This window comes from Oreochromis niloticus, linkage group LG6, assembly GCF_001858045.2.
Source record: "Oreochromis niloticus isolate F11D_XX linkage group LG6, O_niloticus_UMD_NMBU, whole genome shotgun sequence".
Taxonomy (NCBI): domain Eukaryota; kingdom Metazoa; phylum Chordata; class Actinopteri; order Cichliformes; family Cichlidae; genus Oreochromis; species Oreochromis niloticus.
In genome coordinates this window covers 31,963,345-31,982,865 of record NC_031971.2, presented here as the reverse complement: position 1 = coordinate 31,982,865, position 19,521 = coordinate 31,963,345, and the positions used below count along the sequence as shown (strand labels likewise).

At 38.4% G+C, this 19,521-nt stretch overlaps 2 protein-coding genes across 3 annotated transcripts; one reads left to right on the top strand and one right to left on the bottom strand.

The window, feature by feature from the left end:
- Nucleotides 1-38: 38 nt before the first annotated feature.
- mycbpap (mycbp associated protein) lies at nt 39-13,082 on the bottom strand. Of its 2 annotated transcripts, none has more exons than XM_005454835.4 (18): nt 12,936-13,082; nt 11,752-11,805; nt 11,489-11,627; nt 11,259-11,365; nt 10,986-11,163; nt 10,714-10,829; nt 10,434-10,584; nt 9,972-10,090; nt 7,576-7,670; nt 5,909-6,008; nt 5,174-5,366; nt 4,864-5,051; nt 4,593-4,742; nt 3,512-3,610; nt 3,217-3,356; nt 2,910-3,078; nt 561-743; nt 39-202 (listed from the first exon to the last, which is right to left on the bottom strand). In XM_005454835.4, the coding sequence occupies exons 2-18, from the start codon at nt 11,773-11,775 to the stop codon at nt 113-115; spliced, it is 2,241 nt and encodes a 746-aa protein (XP_005454892.1). In that variant the 5' UTR covers nt 11,776-11,805; nt 12,936-13,082; the 3' UTR covers nt 39-112. The 2 variants fall into 2 exon arrangements, with proteins under 2 accessions (XP_005454892.1, XP_005454893.1); XM_005454836.4 differs by having other exon boundaries at nt 4,593-4,739.
- Nucleotides 13,083-13,616: 534 nt separating this feature from the next.
- On the top strand, nt 13,617-15,318 carry rasd2b (RASD family member 2b). Its single transcript, XM_003450027.4, has 2 exons — nt 13,617-14,513; nt 14,668-15,318. The coding sequence occupies exons 1-2, from the start codon at nt 13,886-13,888 to the stop codon at nt 15,210-15,212; spliced, it is 1,173 nt and encodes a 390-aa protein (XP_003450075.1). The 5' UTR covers nt 13,617-13,885; the 3' UTR covers nt 15,213-15,318.
- Nucleotides 15,319-19,521: the final 4,203 nt, after the last annotated feature.

The following is a 19,521-nucleotide window of genomic DNA, read 5'->3' as shown; positions in this document are numbered from 1 at the left end:
ATAAAGTTAATTAATTCCACAACAAAATATAGCATACATCCTTTATAACAGGTTTTATTATATATGTTTGCAAATATTCTCCAGAATGCTGTGACTCCCCTCTCATGTCTTATTAATAATGTGTGTCTTTCACATCTTCCGTATTAAGCTCATCCATCAGGTCACACAGGTTGTCCACTAGATCCTCCATCAGAGCATAAACCTGTCAGATAGGTAGAGACATATATTTGGTATGAGGAAGACCAAACGGATTAAAGCAATGACATAAATTCTAACTACATTTCCTGAGTATGACTCAAGAGTGCTTAAAAATGCAGACACAATTTTTAATGACACAACAGTTTAGTCTTTTCAGCAGACTCCACTTTGTATAGAAATTCCCACTATTCATAAACACAGGCAGTTTGTAATGCCTTCTAAAACTCCCAAAGTGTTCCAGCCTGGCCTCAGATATACGATAATGTCATCATCAAGGTAATTTTCTCAAACTCTGGAAAGTCTTGTCAAGTACCAAATTTAAACATCAGTGTGGAGTATTTGAAGTCAATTAATTTGCGTGCCTTGCTGTGCAGAAGCCTTGTGTAAACGGGCATCATCTTCACTACATTTTTTTGTTTAGGAGGCGGTTGAAGGATGCTCTCTGACTCATCTTCTTGGTTTTCCAAAGTGCTCTTTATCTTTGTTGTTTTTCCCTGATGCCCTTTTCCTGTTTCCTTTTCTCTTCCCCCCTTCTTTTGTGTGTCCTGCAGAAAGATAGAGTTAAAATTAATGAGAGAAAGATATCAGTATTGCTTACAGAGAAATAATATTGTTAGCAAATAATTTAACAATTTAAAAATAATGTTTCTGGACATAAATGTACGAGGAATTTTCCTATCTAAGCATCATAATTATCTAGGCAGCTATCAAAATAAATCTTTGTACACAAGGCTTAAAACCAGCACTTCATGGGCATGTTCTTCAAGGAAGCACTGTATTAAAACCAAATACAATTCTGTTGTGAAAATCTCTGCATGGGTTCGGGGACATCAAACTATTGTCAGTGAATACTCGTCATCCTGTTTCTACATCCACAAACATACATGTGGCACACAATTAAAAAAATACAATCTGCTATTTCATGGGATGTTCATGCTGGCTCCACTTATGCTGAACCAAAAATGCATATTTTATACAGGAAAGTGCTGCAAGGCAAGTAGAAGAGTCTAGAACAACATGAAACAAAAAGTGCCTCAATGACTTTTGAGCAGCTAAACTCCTGTATCAAGCAACAATGGGAAAACACTTGACAAACACAGTGGCTTATCTATTTTGTTTCTGAATGCTGCAGTAAAAACAGCCACGCCCTACTTTTATGAATTGTATATTAATATATATTAAAAAGTGACATAATAAAAGACAGCACATTTTCATATATATATTTAGGTCATATTGCTCAATTTCAGAATCCAACATGTTGTCTTTGAAGTACTTTTAACAGAGTATTTAAATGGCTCGAGAGTCACTGCATTCTTTTTTGCAGACCTGTGGAAACGAGGCCATGCAATGAGTTGAAGCGGCTTGTCCAGTTCAGGACGACCACCTATTTCATGTCATGTTGTACACTGGATGCCCTGTCCTTTTTGAGTTAATGTATAGCTGCCACAGATGGCTTGGACTCACACCCTGGGCACACAGTTGGTGAGCAGGTGCACATTTTCACACAGTGTTCTGTTACCATGGTACCCTGCGAGTAATAGGCTGCACCTTACCTATGACTCAACCGTCATACAGAGCAGAAAATCACTCAGCAAAATATGTAGTCATACAGACAAAGCCGTGCTTCTAATCTAATACTTGAAAATCTTTGAAGCAGGAAAATGGAGGGGTGAACCATTAGAGGAGAGCTGTGACAGGTTCAAGGCCAGAACTGACACAGCAGTTCATCATCTTTGAACAACACAGTCAATTCAAGTTTCTCAATCACTCAAGCTCACAATTTGTGAATAGGACTGGTTATAATGAGGTAGGATGCATTGTGGATAGATGCAAAAACAACAACAACAAAACAAAGCAATCAAATGCATTAAAATTAGTACTGAATAAAATTTTTGCTGAATATCTCAACCAATCTGCCAAAGCATGAATGGCCAGTACCATGTTTTGCTTATCCATTATAATAATCTCTCTAGGGAGCAAAACACTAAATAGAGCCATTTCACATTCTGTATTACTACTTTTTTAGTGGTAAGACAGAATGTGGAGGGAGACAAAATGAATGTACCATAAAGATGCTTCCAGCAGGCAACTATAGAAATGGTTAAAATGTTTTCCTTACTTAAAATAAAGCCCTGTAAACCAAGCACACATACCATGACACATATAAAAAAGTATTTCAGAAAATTAGCCTATAGAACAGAAAACTGCAGGTGTCTGTATTACTGACAACGAGGCAGTCAGTAGTAACAACAAAACAGGCATCTGTTGAATGACTGATGAATGAATGAAGAGCTGACAGCTTGCCTGAAGTGGTGAAGGTGACTCATGTTTGTATCAGCTCAAGTAACGTGTCATATCTTACAAAATGACACTTTATTCATGATCACAAACAAAAACCTTTGAATGAAGGTCATTCAGCCACACACACACACACACACACACACACACACACACACACACACACACACACACACACTCCTGCACTATACCTCTCATTTTTGCATTCTCCTGCTGAAATACAATTTTTTCTCACCTCTACTTTTTTTTTAGTTGTTGGTACCTTGTCTTTTTAAAATTTGGATCTTGCTCCATTCTTTTCCTTAATACCAGCTTCACTGACCTTTATATCACTTTTGACTTCTATGTTCATATTTTCAGCCAGAATTATACTTAATAGCACACTAGTAAGCAACACAAAAAGAAATATATACATATATATGTCCGTGGTCCTGCCAAAGTGCTTGTATTTCCCCAGCATCAGTGATTACAGGTTTATCCTCCTTATCAGTCCATGCTTCTTTCTCTGGAAGGCCCAGCAGGTTCCGTAGCCACATGGCATCAGCAGTCATTCTGTCCAGCAGTTTTCTCCACAGCTGCCGCCTGCAGGGGGCACCACACACCAACATAAGCTGAAGGGTTGTTGCACTGAGGCAGAGTATAGAACATTGGTATGTGTACAACAGAGAAACACATTGAGAAACTAGTCCTACATTACTACTCAGAAGTTAATGAATTCACCCTAAGGTGCCAGCTGTTAGGGGATGTTTCAGTCCAAAAGGTTCAGAAAGCTGCAAATACAGAGAGTTGAGTTGGGCCAGACCCTCTTCTCTTTTGAGGGAGTCCTGAGATGACTCTTCATCAGGTAGAGACAACACAGCCTTAAATGTGTGGTAAGAAAAACAAACATAGTAATAAGATGTCTTTTATCATCAACACCATATGAAAGCTCACCTATATATATTATAAAAAGACTAAGTTTACTGCTTTTCATTGTAGTGTCAGGTTTCATGTCACTACTAGATAATATGTATACCTGCCGGAGAGTATCAACAGAGTAGTCCCAGGTGCTTCCTTGATCCAGTTTTTGCCACAGTGCCTTCAGGCCCTCCACTGGTTCATCCCGGTACTGCAACTAAAACCATAGAAGGTGTTCACCAGTCTGAAGCAGTTTATGTGAGGTGTATGCGCCTGTGCACACAAGGCTCAAAAAACAGAAATTACTGCCACAAAACCTTAAGGTTATCACCATAAACAGTTACCCTCAAAATGATGGATGTCATCATTTTTATTTATTCTTATGGCAAAAGAAAGAGATCAATATACCATGTATATAATGACCATGTGAAAGGCCCTAAGAACAGTAATCATCATCTGGTAATAATTGACATGACTTAATATTTCGAATTAGAATCATCTTTAAAAGTAAACAGTTTTATCCAAATGACTGCCTACACCTTTCTGTCTGTTATTAAACATAATGTCCCATGTTATTATTTTGCTCTATATGTACCGGAAAGTAGTCTAATCAGCCTTCTAATTAACCCATTTAAAGCTTGGTGTCTATCGTAGTTCTCAGGGAACACAAACTATGTTGCATAGTACAGCGGCAACAGTGGCTGGTTCTATATTTTAGTTTTTATGATATATTACTAGTTAATGACCTTCCATGAATTACGATGGCAATAATGCAATTACTTGGTGTTGAATGAATAGGGACAAAGACAGAATATAGGATGAGGAGGGGAAGTCATAACAAGCTAATCATACTGTTGCGCACACAGTGAATTTTCAAATAGAAGAACACATTAGCGGGTCAGCTCACACTGAATCAGGTGGTGTGACTAAGATTGAGACTGAAATCAATACGAACAAAAACACTCTAAAAGAAAAATGTGTGATGCATTAGTGCTACACGAAACTGGGCCACCCTGCTGCACAATGAGCAACGTGTTTCACACTATGTGTGAAAAAAAGGAAAGAGTTACAAATTTCAAAGTCATCTATTCTTTATGTGCTGAGGTCCTAATATTGATGTGAACAAAGAAATTGATACTCTAAAAAAGTTTAACTGAGATACTCTAAGAATATTGCTTCTTTCTGTGCATATGTTCCACCTTGGGGTTTCTGCTCAGAAACAGTTGCTCTGTAGTGATGTAGAGCTCTGCAGGTGAGCTTGGTCTTTCTGGACTGTGGACCTGGTAGAGCGCCTCATAGACAATCGACCGGCAGATCTTTTCCCAAACTACCTTTTCCAGTTTTGTCTGCTTGTCCACAAACAAAAAAAAAAAAGAGGAAAGATTATTTCTGTTAAGAGAAATATCAGTGCTATCTGTTTATTTGTGTTTTTATCTCACTTTCGTGGACTCAGCTGAATAGCAACACTACCTCTATGAAAAGCCTCTCATCTGCAGATCTGTCTTGGTACAGAGATATTCCCCTTAAGACAACTTGCATGGAGGCTCCTTGCAGCAGCACAGGATGTGTGCTGAGCTGCCAAATTTCTGTTTTGATGACTGGCTTCTCTGACTTAAATAGAAACTCCACTCGCTGGGTCTCACCTGGAAGAATCACACCTACAGGGAACAGAAAGCAACAGGGAAAACAGAAAGCTCGGTTGAGTGATGGTTCAATAGACAAGCGGTGTATGACGTACAAATGTTGGTGGCAGGTGTTTCGATCATGTTTGTGTGGTTACCAGAGGAGGCATTAAAGTAGAAGTGCACTTTCTGTGTTTGCGAACCCAGATTAGGAAAACTGTATGGCTTGGGAAGCTGCTGCCAGCTGTAGAAGATGACGGTGCTGCCCTCATTATGTAGGTCCAGGTGGGATGTGACTATTTCTCCAGTCAGGGCTTCAAAGAATATTGTAGCACTAATTCCTACTTCTCCCTGATAAGTGAGCGTTGGAGAAAGAAAAGCAATTATGTGTTAATTGTCAAAGGTAGCAAACAGAATATGTCATTATGTTGCGTGTTTTTATATATCTGCACATGTGTTATGTGTGTGCTGAAGACACAATCAGATTTGGGCCAAAGTCATGTTTAAAACACAGGGTGTACATGTGTATTTGGCTACCTGCAACCCATGCATTATCATATAAACAGCATTATTAATTAAACATGGGTTTTAAAAGTCAAAACTCATGTAACAACCAGATTAAAAAAAAGTGGTCATTAAGGGACAATTGTCAACAAAACTGCTGTTTTTCTCATGAAAGTCTAACCGTACAGGAAGGACTACAAGACCCTTAATGCAAATACTCTACATAAACTGTTTTCATTATATCATTATTTGGAAAAGCAAGAAAAGTGGCTTATTCTGGTGAATTTATCAATACAATATATACAGTTGTCAGAAAAGACTGAATAAGCACCTGTTCCCCTCTCCCCCCCCCCCCCCTCTGTCTCTAAGGTAAGGAATTCATGCTGTACCTGCTTTGAGAGAGAGTTTCCAGTCCAGGTAGCAACCTGACCGCAGAATCTCAAGGTAGGCACATCTAAGTGAACATCTTCATGCTGTGCCAGTGAATCACTGTAGGAGACAATCACAAAGCAGAATAACTAAGACTACATTTAATGTAAGTCAGTTATTGCTAAAAAATATTTTGTGTGAGGACAACTTAATTCCAGACCAGCATTATGTGCATATGCACTTGATATTCAGTCCCACCATTAGCCATTAAAAGGTGAAGATATTTCCTCCTTACATTGTTTGGCTATACTCTAAAATCTCTGTTTGCATTATTTTTAGACAGAGCAAAGAAGAATTACACTTTGACAAAATAGGAACTGTAGCAGATGTTATAAACACTGTAATTCTGTAAAAGACGCTGGCAGAGATTAAACAGAGAAAAGAAAAGAATGGTTGGATCCGAAGCGAGATGCAAAAAAAGCTCCTCTGTTCACATAATGAAAGGAGGCCTGCGGGAGCTATTTAATGCAGCCATAATTACATAATTATAAAATACAAATCAATCATAATGGGCCTCATAAAATTTAGTACACTAAATTATTTAAAGGGCAGTTTTTTTAAAATTATACAACGTACTTTTTAATGTTTGTGAACTTGTAAATATAAAATAGTGATGATACAAAATACAACCTTTGTGAAACACTGTTTTATGTTCAGTTCTGTCTTGCCTTAATAGTCACCTCACTTCACATTATGAAGACTGACTAAAAACTGTGTACATACATAGTCTGATTTATGCATTAGCTATGCATACTCTCACAATAGATTCTTATTCATAAACACTTTTTTTTGTGGGGAAAAAAACACGAGTCATTTTTGTGCATATCTGTGTGATATGTCACCTGGTCCTAGCTTCTAGTGAGCGGAGAACTGTGTCTCTACAGCCAAGGATCTAAACAACATGACCTCTTCGTTTTTGTCCAGCTAGCAAACAGGAAATTGCATCACGACCAACAACTGAAAACAATATGCAACATAATTACATATTTATGACAACTCTTCTGTGTAAATGTAGTCTGGCTGACACCACCTGAGTTGGGTTTCTTAATAACTTCAAATAATGTGATGCACCTTCAGCGACACAGCGCTGACCTTCAGTGGGCAGCTTATGAAAGGATATACTCTCAGTCCCCGTGTAAACTATAGGGGTCATTCCCTATGAAGCCACATTCATAATCTTCTTCTCAATCATGAAATGTAGCTTTGCAGCAAAAAATCTGACAACATACAGTATTGAAAAGCCAATTACACAATGTGAGTTTGCAATACATGTTATGTAACTTCAACACACTCTGGACAAATGAGTCATGTTACAGTACTGTATCATTGCTTCTCTGCAACACTGCAACATTAACAAATACCCAGGCTGACATCAAGTATCCAAGAACCAACCATGGTTCTAATGAAGGTTCTAATAATGAAGTGGTTCCATTATTTATATCAAGGTTTAACACTTCATTTAACAGTGACTGAATTACATGTTAAAAACAATGACTTCTTAGTACTCTGCAAATGGCAGCATTTTTGCCTCATTTTGATATTAACAGTAGAAAAATCTGGCCTTTGTTTCCTAAGTATGGAAGACATTTAATTAATCATCAAGCACCAAAAAGCAGTTATTTCTTACAGGTTCTGCTTGCTCTCCATCTCTTCTTCTTTGTTCTCTAATAAAGGACTGTAGGATGGTTTGCCAGAGCCAATCACTACCAGTTCACTGATGTCCTGTAATAGACAGACAGACAACAGAGTGGTACTATGGAAGGTAGAGGTTAATTTCATGTGAGAACTAACACTGTGGCTCTTGTTACTGACACACTAAGTTTGTTTCACTCCAACAGGTATGTCCTGTCAGGCAGAGAGGTGACAGTCAGGTGGTGACAAAACCTTCAGCTTTAGAGTATCAGGTTTTGTGGAGCACAATGTCCGTTGTCATTGACCATACTAAAGGATATATAATTATTTTACTATTGGTCTGCTACTTTCTGACGCACACGGAAAGGGCAGAGGACAAACAAAAATTGCTAATGTATTTTTTTCATCCAGGTTAATTTTTTCCTATAGGCTTGGCGTTTCTTTCACTCTCTTACCCACGTCTCATTTTTTTTTTCATGCTATCAGAACAAGCCGTTTCTGTTTGCCACAAGGTACTCCAGACCCTAAATCACCTGAGCATCACATTAGCCACCAGCCTGATAGAACACAGTGCAACCATTTTCTCTAATTTTACCATTGCACAATTGGTGTGCGTGCGAAAGATGGGGGAGGACAATAAAACATAGGGGGAATGTACCAGCTGAGACCACCAATAAATAAATAAATAAATAATTAAAAAGATGTTATTTGAATAAACCTTCCAATATTCAGCACCTGCTACTTTAAGCTAATAAGATTAAATGGGAACTGGCTGTGAAGAGAAGCACATTTTTATTTAGGTGTTTACCCCAGAACCTCCAGCCTGCACTGATGAAGTAATTATGATGCAGAGAGAGAGGTAAGGCATGTTCAGTCCCTTTTCTTGGGTTCTGTTAGTTCACAGGTCTCAATAGTTCTACCCTATGACAGGACACGCTCCAGATTTCATAATCGTACCTTTTCTGTGTTTGCATATATGTGAACAACTGTTAGGGTTTATGGAAGGGCCACCCAGCTTAATTAATCTTTTTACACGAGTGCACTGAATATATACTTCACAGGCAATAAAATGTATGACTGTATATTTGCAATATGAGAACAGTTTTTGCGTGTAGGTGTGCTTATGCCCTCGAAGCTGCAGGCTTGTGTGGATTTGAGTGGATGTATGAGTACATGTGCTTGTCAGCCTAGTCCACATACTGCAGTTTGTTCCTTGTTCAGAAAACCCAGGACAGTGTGCCCAATGCTGGATGATCACAAGCTGTTTGTGAAGATAGAGACTGATTATGATGAGCTAGCAGCTCCTGTAGCTTGAGACAGAATGTCCTGGGGGAGTAAGCAGCTTTTCTGTGGATAGAGTTGTCCAATAATGAAGCTTTCTTACAAAAAAAAAAAACTAAATGCAATGATAAACTGTACTATGCATATCAAATTAGTTTCCTACACAGCGCATGGAGATATTACTGTCCAAGTCCAAGTTTTCAGCTGTTTTTAACACAGTGTTTACTGGGACTTGGATTGTGGTTTAGATTTTAGATATAATCAGAGGTTTTCAGGAGTGGGTTCTACAACATCAGTATTGGTGCACAATATTATACTGGAAAATGTGTTGGAGGCAACTAAGGGTGCTGCACAAGATCCTATATACTACATATACTATATACTATACTACTATCATTAAAGAACTGTTTGACTTGATAGAGAAAACTATAAGCTGATGGCAGAATGATTTGTCATAAAACATTTTAATGTGGAAATGTGGAAAAAAATATTAAGACTACTGGAATTTTGAGGAAATATTTATAGAGAAATTAGTTCAACAACCATTCGGGTTGTGTTTGGAAAATAACTGGTCCTTAATCCACCTACAGTGAATGAGATAGTTGCTGCCTTCAGGAGAACCAGGAAAATGACTTCTCCCCACTCTATATAAACGGTGGGGGGGTAGAGAGTTTTAGTGACATCAAATGCCTGGGTCACAACATCACAAAGGATCTGGCGGGGACCATTAACACGTCCCTTCTAGCAAAGAAATCTCAGCAGAGGCTTTTCTTATCGAGAAAGCTTAAAAAGCCAAACTCCCATCTCATATATTAGGGAATTTCTACAGGTACACAATAGAGAGCACTCTGCACTACTGTGTCGCAGTGTGGTACAGCAGCTGCACTGCAGAGACAGCACTGCTGCACTGTTAGCAACATTATCAAAGACTCAGTGCACCCTGGACACAGATTGTCCTCCTCCCATTAGGCAAAGATACAGGATCATCAGGACATACACTAAATGACCAAGGAACAGCCTTTTCCCCATAGCTGGGGAAGTCCTCTTCCACCTTATCCTATGGAGTGTCTTGTCTTATTAGTTTTAGATTTAATCATTATGTTTCATTACTGGCTTGTTTATGTCCATGTCCTGTAAAACCTCCTTAAGCAGCTGGCGCTGATGCTGCAGGTATGCGCTCTGGCTCCAAGTTTGTGAAGCTGGCCGTAGAGTCTCAGCACAAATGATTCCTGGAACAAAAAAATGAATTTCAGTTTTACAGACTGAATTTGCTCATGTGTAGGAGTTTATATTTAATGTTTCCAGCTCTCCCAAATGAACGCTCATTCTGCATTTACATGCTTGTTTTCTTTGTTTGTTCGTATGCAACCACTTAACATCCATTTTATGATGTGAGGGCTTTCTTTCTCTTATCCCAATCGTAATTATTACAAGAAAACTGTCCTTTCATAAATCTTTTTTTTTGGCTTGGGAAAATGCAATTTTTTTATTATTTCAGGTGAATAAACAATGAGAAAAACTGCATCAAAACAACGGTAAAAATTGGAATATAGCATAGGTGTCTGTGTGCACCTGATTCCTGGCATATCCTCTGTGGTTGTCCCATCTGTGTGATAGGTTTTCGTCTGCCCCGCTCTGTCTGAGTCAGAGTGGCTGTAATACCGCTCATTTCATCTCCATAACGCTGTGGGAGACTCCAAAACTCACTGCCCACACGATAACCCTAGAGAAGTTAAAGAACAGCTTTAGAGATTTTAGTCACTGGAGAACTACCCAAAAAAACAAACAAACCCAGCAATCTGATGGATGACTAAAGACAGAGTAGACCGGCAAAAGCAAATATCTGTCATACATATCCTGAGTGGATGAGTGGCATGACTCGGTTTAGAAATTCCCTCTGCTCCTGAGTTTCTCTATAATGATTGGCTTGATTCATCAGCAAGTTTTCGACTGGCCTATGGAGCAAATCTTGACACCATTGAAAGAGAGACAAGACATTAATGCAGACTTAGGAAATTTGCATTTTCTTCTAATGAGAAATTTGGGATTGTGGGTAATGCTGTAATAATGATGCACAGTTTATCTCTTTTTGGTGCAGGCTGTTGTAGTCTCTAATCAGCTCACCAGATAAGAAGTCCTGCTGTTGTCTCCGATGTCTCACATGTTTGTCCCAATTCTGTAAGGCAGTACCCTGGATGTTTCTTTGGCTCGACAGAGTTTCTGTTTCTACAGCATCTGGGGGACTCCTTTCTTTGGCCTCACATAGAGGATCTCCTAGGGAATTTGATATTCGCTTCACCAACTGGTTGGCGATAAGAAAGGTTAGTAACACAGCGAAGTCAAAGAATTCCAGTTGTATTTGTTCATCTACAGAAATTGGGACATTAAAAAAAATACCTCTGTCTCCCCTTTAGCCTCTAGATAACTTCTGTAATCCTCTAAGCTACCCAGGATGGTGTGTGAAAGAATCATCCCATGCTCATCAAACCGAACCCCCATTGGTCCTGAGTGGAAAGGACAGGGACAAAAAAAGAAAAGTTGTATATCACAAACAGGATATATTTAGCTTACTCTAATATGCAACATAATTTTCCATTTGTCCATGACGGCAAAGGAAAACAACTGACCTCTGAAGTCCAGAAGCTGGCAGTCAGAATCCAAATTCCCTTGCTTCCTAGTTCTCACTTCATCACCTGCTGATGTTTTACTTACATGTGCCATAAGCTCTTGTTTCTGATGGCTCTTTGGTATCTTTGGCATACAAAGCTGCAGTCATAATATACCAAGTTAAACATTTAAGTGGCATCAAGGAGAATTTAGATTAAATTTGCAGAACAAAAGCTTTGCTTATGAACTGTTAATACTGTCTATGTGGATGAAGTAAATTTACTTTATTGAGCTTCTGTGGATACATGGTAAGAGCCCCGTTGTAGCTTCTTGGTCCCTGAGAAGAGGAAATTAGAAACGAGGTGTTATGACACTGTGTTTTCTGTCTAATTTAACAGTCAAATTAAAATGTGCAATGTTTTATTGTGATTCCACAATTGAAGGCTTTAAAATGTAAAAACAGATTGCACTTCATTGTACATAAAGCCCAGTGCTCAGATATACACAGACACACATGCTGATACAAAGAGCGCCTTGGAACACTGACATGGTTATGCAATACTGCTAATTTGTCTTTATCCAACAGTTCGTGATTATAGTTTCCATGGCCACAAAAATGATTCGTTTCTGGCTTTTGTAAGTGTTTTCTTCCTTTTTTCAATTCTTCTGATCACAGGTTCAATACAATTTTCAAACTGCTTTTGATAGATGTCCTTGTCCTTTGAGGAAAGAATCTGCTGCAGTGCTTTTACACATGTTTGCAAACAAAAAGTCACTGATATTGACACATATTCTGACTGAGATTTTGTGTTTTTATCTCTCTCATTTAAAGCTTTACATTACTTCATATTGCTCCTTTGTATTTCAAATGCATATCTTGAGCTCTCAATAGTCTAGATCCAATTAAAATCAAGTACACAAATATAAGACATAATAAAGAAATACTATTGTTTATGTTTATACTGGCTAAAATCTGACTGGTAAATCACAACCTTACCAACAAAAGGAATAAAAACAGTTAACAGACCGAAGCTGAGAATTATTCCTGTGTACTTAATTCTAATCCTAATTTAGTTTGGCTCTGCTCTCTATGTGTTGAAGGTAGGTTTTTTGTAGATTTTACAGAACTGCACAGGAATGCAGGAGAACCGTATGCGAGAACAATAGTAAACTATTTCCTTGACTTTGTTTATCTGTATTTTTTTTTCTTTTTTCTTTTTATAAAAGTAAAACCTCAACGTATTTCCTCCACCACAGTACAGAAAGGTACACGTAGCTACACACATATGATAAACTATCCACAATCACCAGTGAAACCACTGACAGGTGGAGAAGTCACACAGCGACACACATTTAGCATGACATAATAGAAAAGAGGAAGAAGCAGACAGAGGCGAATGACTGATACAGAGGGGTGTAGGTGACCCGAATGACTTCAAGTTTTTAACTCTTTCTTCGGTTACTTACCGCAGCTCATTTCCCCTTTTATACAGTAGTACTAGAGAGGCAATGTAGCATTAGCAAAGCTAACGCTTCAGTTTGGTGTACAGTAACCATGGCAACATACGCCTTAACTTACGTGGCGCAATGAGTCGCTACACAGACACGAGAAAGCAAACTATTAGAGTGATATTTAATATTAGTTGAGTGAATAAAATGTTTTTTTCCCCCTTAACTTACTATATTATTTACTAATCTATTCAGTTTTATTTTCTAAAAATGTTTAACCAACATATTGTTTTTAATTTCCTCTAAACCTTTTATTGTATTCCCATTCCTTATTTTATTTAGCTATATTTTGTAGTTTAATTAATTAAAATATTAATTGATTTAATTAAAATTTTAATTAATTAAAATCAAATCACTGCACTCCTCTATTAGAAGTAAACAACGAAAATTAGCTGCTAAAGTATTTCAAATCGGTATTTAGGCTAGTTGATTCTTGAATGAATAAATGAGTAAATTAAATGCAACAAAAAAATAATTAGAAACGTAATAAATAAGGAACTCAATACAAAGTCAAATAAATAAAGCAGTAAATAAATACAGAATCAAACTATATAAAGGTTTATACTGTCGGCATATTGTTGCTGCACTTAATGATTCTTTTCTTTTCTTTTCTTTTTTCTTGGTAGTCTCCTATATCATGTAGAAAAGACTAAGTAGGCCGACTTTTCTGCTTGGTTGCACATCCTATTTCATCTTCTGCTTTCTAAACAAGGTGTTCTCTTGGAGAACACCACGAGCGTTCCTGTCAATCAGCATGACGTCATCAAACCCCGGGGCTGTTGAAATCTATATAAAGACAAGTGACATCAGCCACCCAAGCAAACACACGCTTGAGCAGCCCCATAAAACGGCAGATCATTGATTCTATCTAAGCTGCAACAGCGCGGAGTCAGCGGCCACCTAAAAAGATGGAAATGGGTAGCATCTCTACCGGCACACCGACCACCCCCGTCACAGTTTCCCACCAGATCAAACGCGCTACAACAGATCATCCTCAGTTTCGTGGTAATATGGAAGGGCAGTGCGCGGGTTCATCCAAAGTTTTACTGGCTTACAAAAACGCATCGCAGCACTTGAATTCGTCTGGAATCAAAGCGGGCTTGGGCATACTTAAAGTCGCTACCTCCCAATGGAAGCAGGAAAAAAAGACGCTTTCAGGAGCAGCCGCAAGGCAAATGTCCGCTGCCAACAACAGCCACCCTTGCAAGAGATCCCCACTGGATCAGCTGGCAGCTCTGGTTCTCCATGGTCAAACCCGGCATCGCCAGATTAGTCAGGGGCACCCACAAGATCCTCTTTACTTCACCAAGCCACAGAACTCTAAGCGCATCGTAGTTCTTGGTGCTCCGCGGGTCGGAAAGACCTCAATCTTAAGAAGATACCTGCGAGACGGATTTGTGGAGGAGTACAAGCCCACCTCCGAGGATTTCCTAAGGAAACTGTTTCGCATCCGCGGGGAGACCTACCAAATTGACATCCTGGATGCATCCAGGGAACGGGACTTCCCAGCCAAGCGGCGGCTGTCTATCCTCACTGGTGCGTATTTCCTCGGTTAAAATCTCTGTCCTGCTAAAAATAAACACTTAAAAGCTGCTTGTATGCGTTTGTTAAATAAGAATAAAGATTTGGGATGTGAAAGTGTATGTGCAATGTGTAAAACTAACAGCTATGTTATGTTTTTCTTCTATAGGGGACATTTTTCTTCTAGTATTCAGTTTAGATGATCGGAGCTCTTTCGAAGAGGTGTGCGCACTGCGAAAGGAAATTCTGGCTGCTAAATCCAAGCTCATCAGATCCACTGTGCCAGAGCATTGCGCACAGCCACAGGTTCCTCTGGTGGTCTGCGCCAACAAGGTGGATCTCCAGGAATCCGAGAGAGCGATAACTAAGGCAGAGGTTATCCAAGCCCTCGGGGATGACTGCGCCTATTTTGAAACGTCTGCAAAAGAGAGCACTAATCTCGAAAAAGTATTCGAGACTTTGGCAAAGCGAGGTGGGCTTCCGACCGAAACTGGCCCGTCGCAACACCGCAAAGTCTCTCTCCGCTCGTATCAGGCAATGCGGAGCGGCCGTGTAGCGGGGAGGGGGAAGCAGGTCTCCGATAGAGATGTTCCCTGCGGCACACTGTACCCACTGGCCCGGCGACCGAGTTTTACCACCGACCTTCGTCAAGTTGTTGGACCACATACGACAAGAAAGCCCGGCAAAGGACTGGAGAAATGTTATATTCAGTGAGAGACACACAAACTATGAGAGAAAACACAGAGCGAATAACACAGTTCATAAAGCACCGATATTTATTTAAAAATAACATAATGCCTTATTGTGCGTTTACATGTACTTGAAATGTTTTTGAAATAAAATATTTTTAATATTATAATGTTTTCTTTCTTTCTTCCTTTCTTTCTGAGTGTATGGACAAAGTAGGAGGAGGTTGAGTCAGTACCTTGACTATTTGATTATTGTATGACTATTGCATAACCTATATTCAGAAATCTATTAGATGGCAACTCTTTTTCCTCACCCACGCTTGTTTTTGCTTCCTGTGAGTCTCTATGTGTGTAATACTGGATTCGTGATTGCCAGCAGTCCACAGTCTGAATCCCACACATCCCAAACAACCAGCTTAACGTTTTCCAGTTGGCATACACCTTCCTCATCCTACATCATACCCTATAAATTATTCCTAATATAAGCCTGCCACTCAAGAGCTTCTATGAACTCAACTATTTAACTTTCACTTGCATGGTTGTTCTTCATTTTTCATTTTTTTGAAGCTGAAGAAGTCTCTATTTAAACAACAGGCTTTGAGTCACAGATTCCAAAGCTACTGGGGTGTTTTTTTTAAAGAAGTGATACATGATATATTTTGCTAGCTTGATGCCAATAAGAAAGAAGCCATGCATAGATTTATCTCTGGGTGTTTTCTGTGTGCACTCGGAGAAGGCTTTTCACTTCTCATGCTGGAAATATGTGTTTCCATGGGCACTGCTTTTGAGTTCATTGAGCTGCAGCTAACAGACCACTCAGGTTTTACATTCAGGTGATCCTAACCTTGCAGGGGTTTATTTTCCTGTGTGCTCATTAGTAACAAGCAACATAAAATACTGCTTTTCATGTCCATTGATAAAAGCATTAATAACACCCTTCCAACAACATCACCTAAAAATAGTGATGGAAATGTGAACTCTCAAACTTCTTTTAATCTTGATAATCACACTAATGTTCTGTATGCAGTTTTCTCAAAAAAAAAAAAGAAAAAATGAAAAGAAAATTGGGCACCATTTTAAAATTCGTTTTGTGAGTGTGTGAGTCATGATGCCTGAAAGCCTCAGAACAATGTCCGAACTAAAGTACAACAGACGCTCAGAGACATCTGGGAGAAGCACATATAGAACAGATGAAAAGAATCAGGTTATTATGGACTAAAATGTTGATTCAGTGGGTTAATGAAATGCATAATCAAGTGACAAAAAGTTTTCTTGCAATGTATTCAAGCATGAAATTAAAATCCCAATTTAAAAAAAGGTCAGGATGCTCCGTAAAATTTACATTAAAACAGAACACAATGATTTAAAAATCTCATAAACCCACATTTTATTCACAGCAGTGCATAAAGCAGATCAAATGTTTCCAGCTGGTGAATGTTATGGTCTGCAGGCCCGGACTTCAGAAGCCGGACTCTTCTAATACGAACCCATACTGTTGTAATAGAGGCAGTATGTGGTTTAGCGCTGTCTTGCTAAAATATGAACGGCCTTTCCTGAAAAAGGTGTTATCTAGATGTGAGCATATGTTGCTCTAAAACCTGCAAATACCTTTCAGCACTTTTCACTCTAGATGTACGAACTACCAATCTCATAGACATTAATGCACCCCCGTAAATTTAGAGATGAATTTCAAATTTTGATGCATATGACCAATTTGCCTCATCGTCCCCTTTGCCTCAGTCCATTTTAAATTAGCTTTGGCTGCGAGAGACTGTGGCATTCTGAATCATGTTCACATGTTGCTTCTTCTTTTCACAATTAAAGCTTTACCCTGTATTTGTGGGTGGCACGTCAAACTTCACAGATGATGAAAGTGCTGCTGAGACTATGCAGCGATTACCATGACAGAATCATACCTGTTTTTACTACAGTTTTAACCGAGGGAGTGAAGATCAGGGGCATCCAGCATCGATTTATGGTCTTGTCCTTAGCGCACAGAGATTTCTCCAGACTCTCAGAATCTTTTGATGACATCATGTGTTGTAGATGATTAAATACTGAAGGAAAGATATCACAATTTTACATGAAGGAAATTGTTTCACAATTTATAAACACAAATTGATGAACCTCTACTCACCTTTATTTCTGTAAAGCTCTGCCTCTTCAGTCTCCAACCTTTTGTTGACCCTCCCAATTTTTTGTCCAAAATGTCCAAAATGAGCTAATATTTTCAGGCAATAGTAAAATGTCTCAGTTTAATCATTTAGTATGTTTTATTGTGTGTAAAATTTAGGTTTATGAGATCTGCAAGTCGTCATTTTCATAGCTTATAAAGCTGCAAGTTAAATTCTTTAATTGCTTGTTGAAAGGTATTCATTCACAACTACCACCAGAGAATAGTTTATCATTTTCATCACCTATATTTAAAAAAATTATGTATATTTACAAATGACTGTTTGCTTAAGACCTGACTCCTGGTTGTATTGCACTGAATGGTTGGAGCCCCCGCTTTTCCAGCCCACGTGTCAAAGTGTCCTTGGGCAAGATGACAGGTAAAAAGCGTAGGATAAAGCGCTGTGTGACTGGGTGAATGCAGGTTGTAGTCTAAAACTGAAGTCCACCTTTCATTTTATTTATTTTGTACTTTTTTCAGAGGTAACCATTTACTACTTGAAATTCTCATTATATTTTTTAATGACGTTTCTCTGACTTCTGATCAAGGGGACACAAACATGTTCTTTGCCATCACTGCTCCTATACTCCTTTACTGCTGAACTGATAAGTAGTCACTGTAGATTATGTATTATGACTGCAGGACAAGATAATCCAATAGCTGCACATGTTAATTCACCTGGATTAGGCCATGGTTATCTATCTACACACACACACACACACACACACACACACACACAAAATATACTACACTATAGGAAATGACAACATCAACATCAAGTGAATCATCAGTGAAAAAATACATTGATCACAAACTCAACATTACACTATTTAACACACAATTCAAAATATCACTAGTATTTCTGCACAAAATATGATAGAAAATACCGTAAGCCTAATGTTTACATAAAATTACATCATATATATAATAGGGGAAAAACTCTAGTCTGTTGGTCTGCTGGAGTTGGTAAAATTTATGTGCCTTGAAAGACAACCCACATCATGACCAACTCAGATGAAATTACTTTTATGTTCAGAAATTTTAAATCTCAGTTTCTCTGCATATGCTAAATCACATGGGCATTTCAAAGATAGACTGATATACTGATAATAAAAATCTTATACAATATCTTTGAGAGCATGTAATGCCAGTGAATCAGTGAAATAAACATTTTGTGAAAAGAAATGTATTATATAGAAATGTTTAAAATAATCTTTCATTAACATTGATTGATTGCCTCTAATGTCAGGTTGTGTTTTTGCAGTGAAGCAGTCACGTGCTGTGAATTTCATATTGCAAGAAACTCTGGCAATTTTCACTCCTGCTTGGGTCCCAGTGACTTTACTGCACGTGGAGTGATACTTTTTTGTTGTTGTATAGCCATCATTACACACATAAAGACATGCACACACACAAACACTTATCTGAACAGATGCTCCTGTCCCTACACGTGAGGAGGATTGACATATGTTCCTGTTGTTCTCTCTGTTCTCTGACACACACATAGACACACAAATGGGCACACACACACATAAGTTAACGGCTTGCTTAAGTGCATGGACTACTGAAACGTGATGCTGTTTTTCTACTCAGCCTTGTCCTCCACAATTGTTATTCTACTCAGGGCAGCTCACAATCACAAGTCCCCATTTCTACAATGTGGATCCATTTTGTTATTCTCACATTTTTACATTCCCTCCAAAAAGCCATGCAGGAAATGTATTATTATTGCATGTATTATTTTAGGGTCTACCTTACAATATAAAGTGTCTTGATGTGACCGTTGTGTTGATTTGGTGCTGTATAAATAAAATTGAATTGAATTGAAATTGAAAAAAAGAACTGAATGTAACTCAGTAAAGGAGAGGCGTTGTTTTATTAGCATAGAGGCCATTTAAGTTCATTTAAAACTGGAATTGAGAAGCTCTGAGTTAGTAGCTCATGGGGAAAATGGGCGGATACTCCTTTTTGTTCAGCTTCGCAGCATAACACATTATAAATGTATTTTTAATCATCTTTTTCTATTTCACTGATGTTTTAAGGTGTTTTGCTGAGCGCTTCAACACCTAAACCCTGAATAGGAATATATGCAGGCTGCAAAGCCCATTTATGCTTTTATAGCTTACATATATATTCGTGTAATTTAGTTATTAAAGGTCTC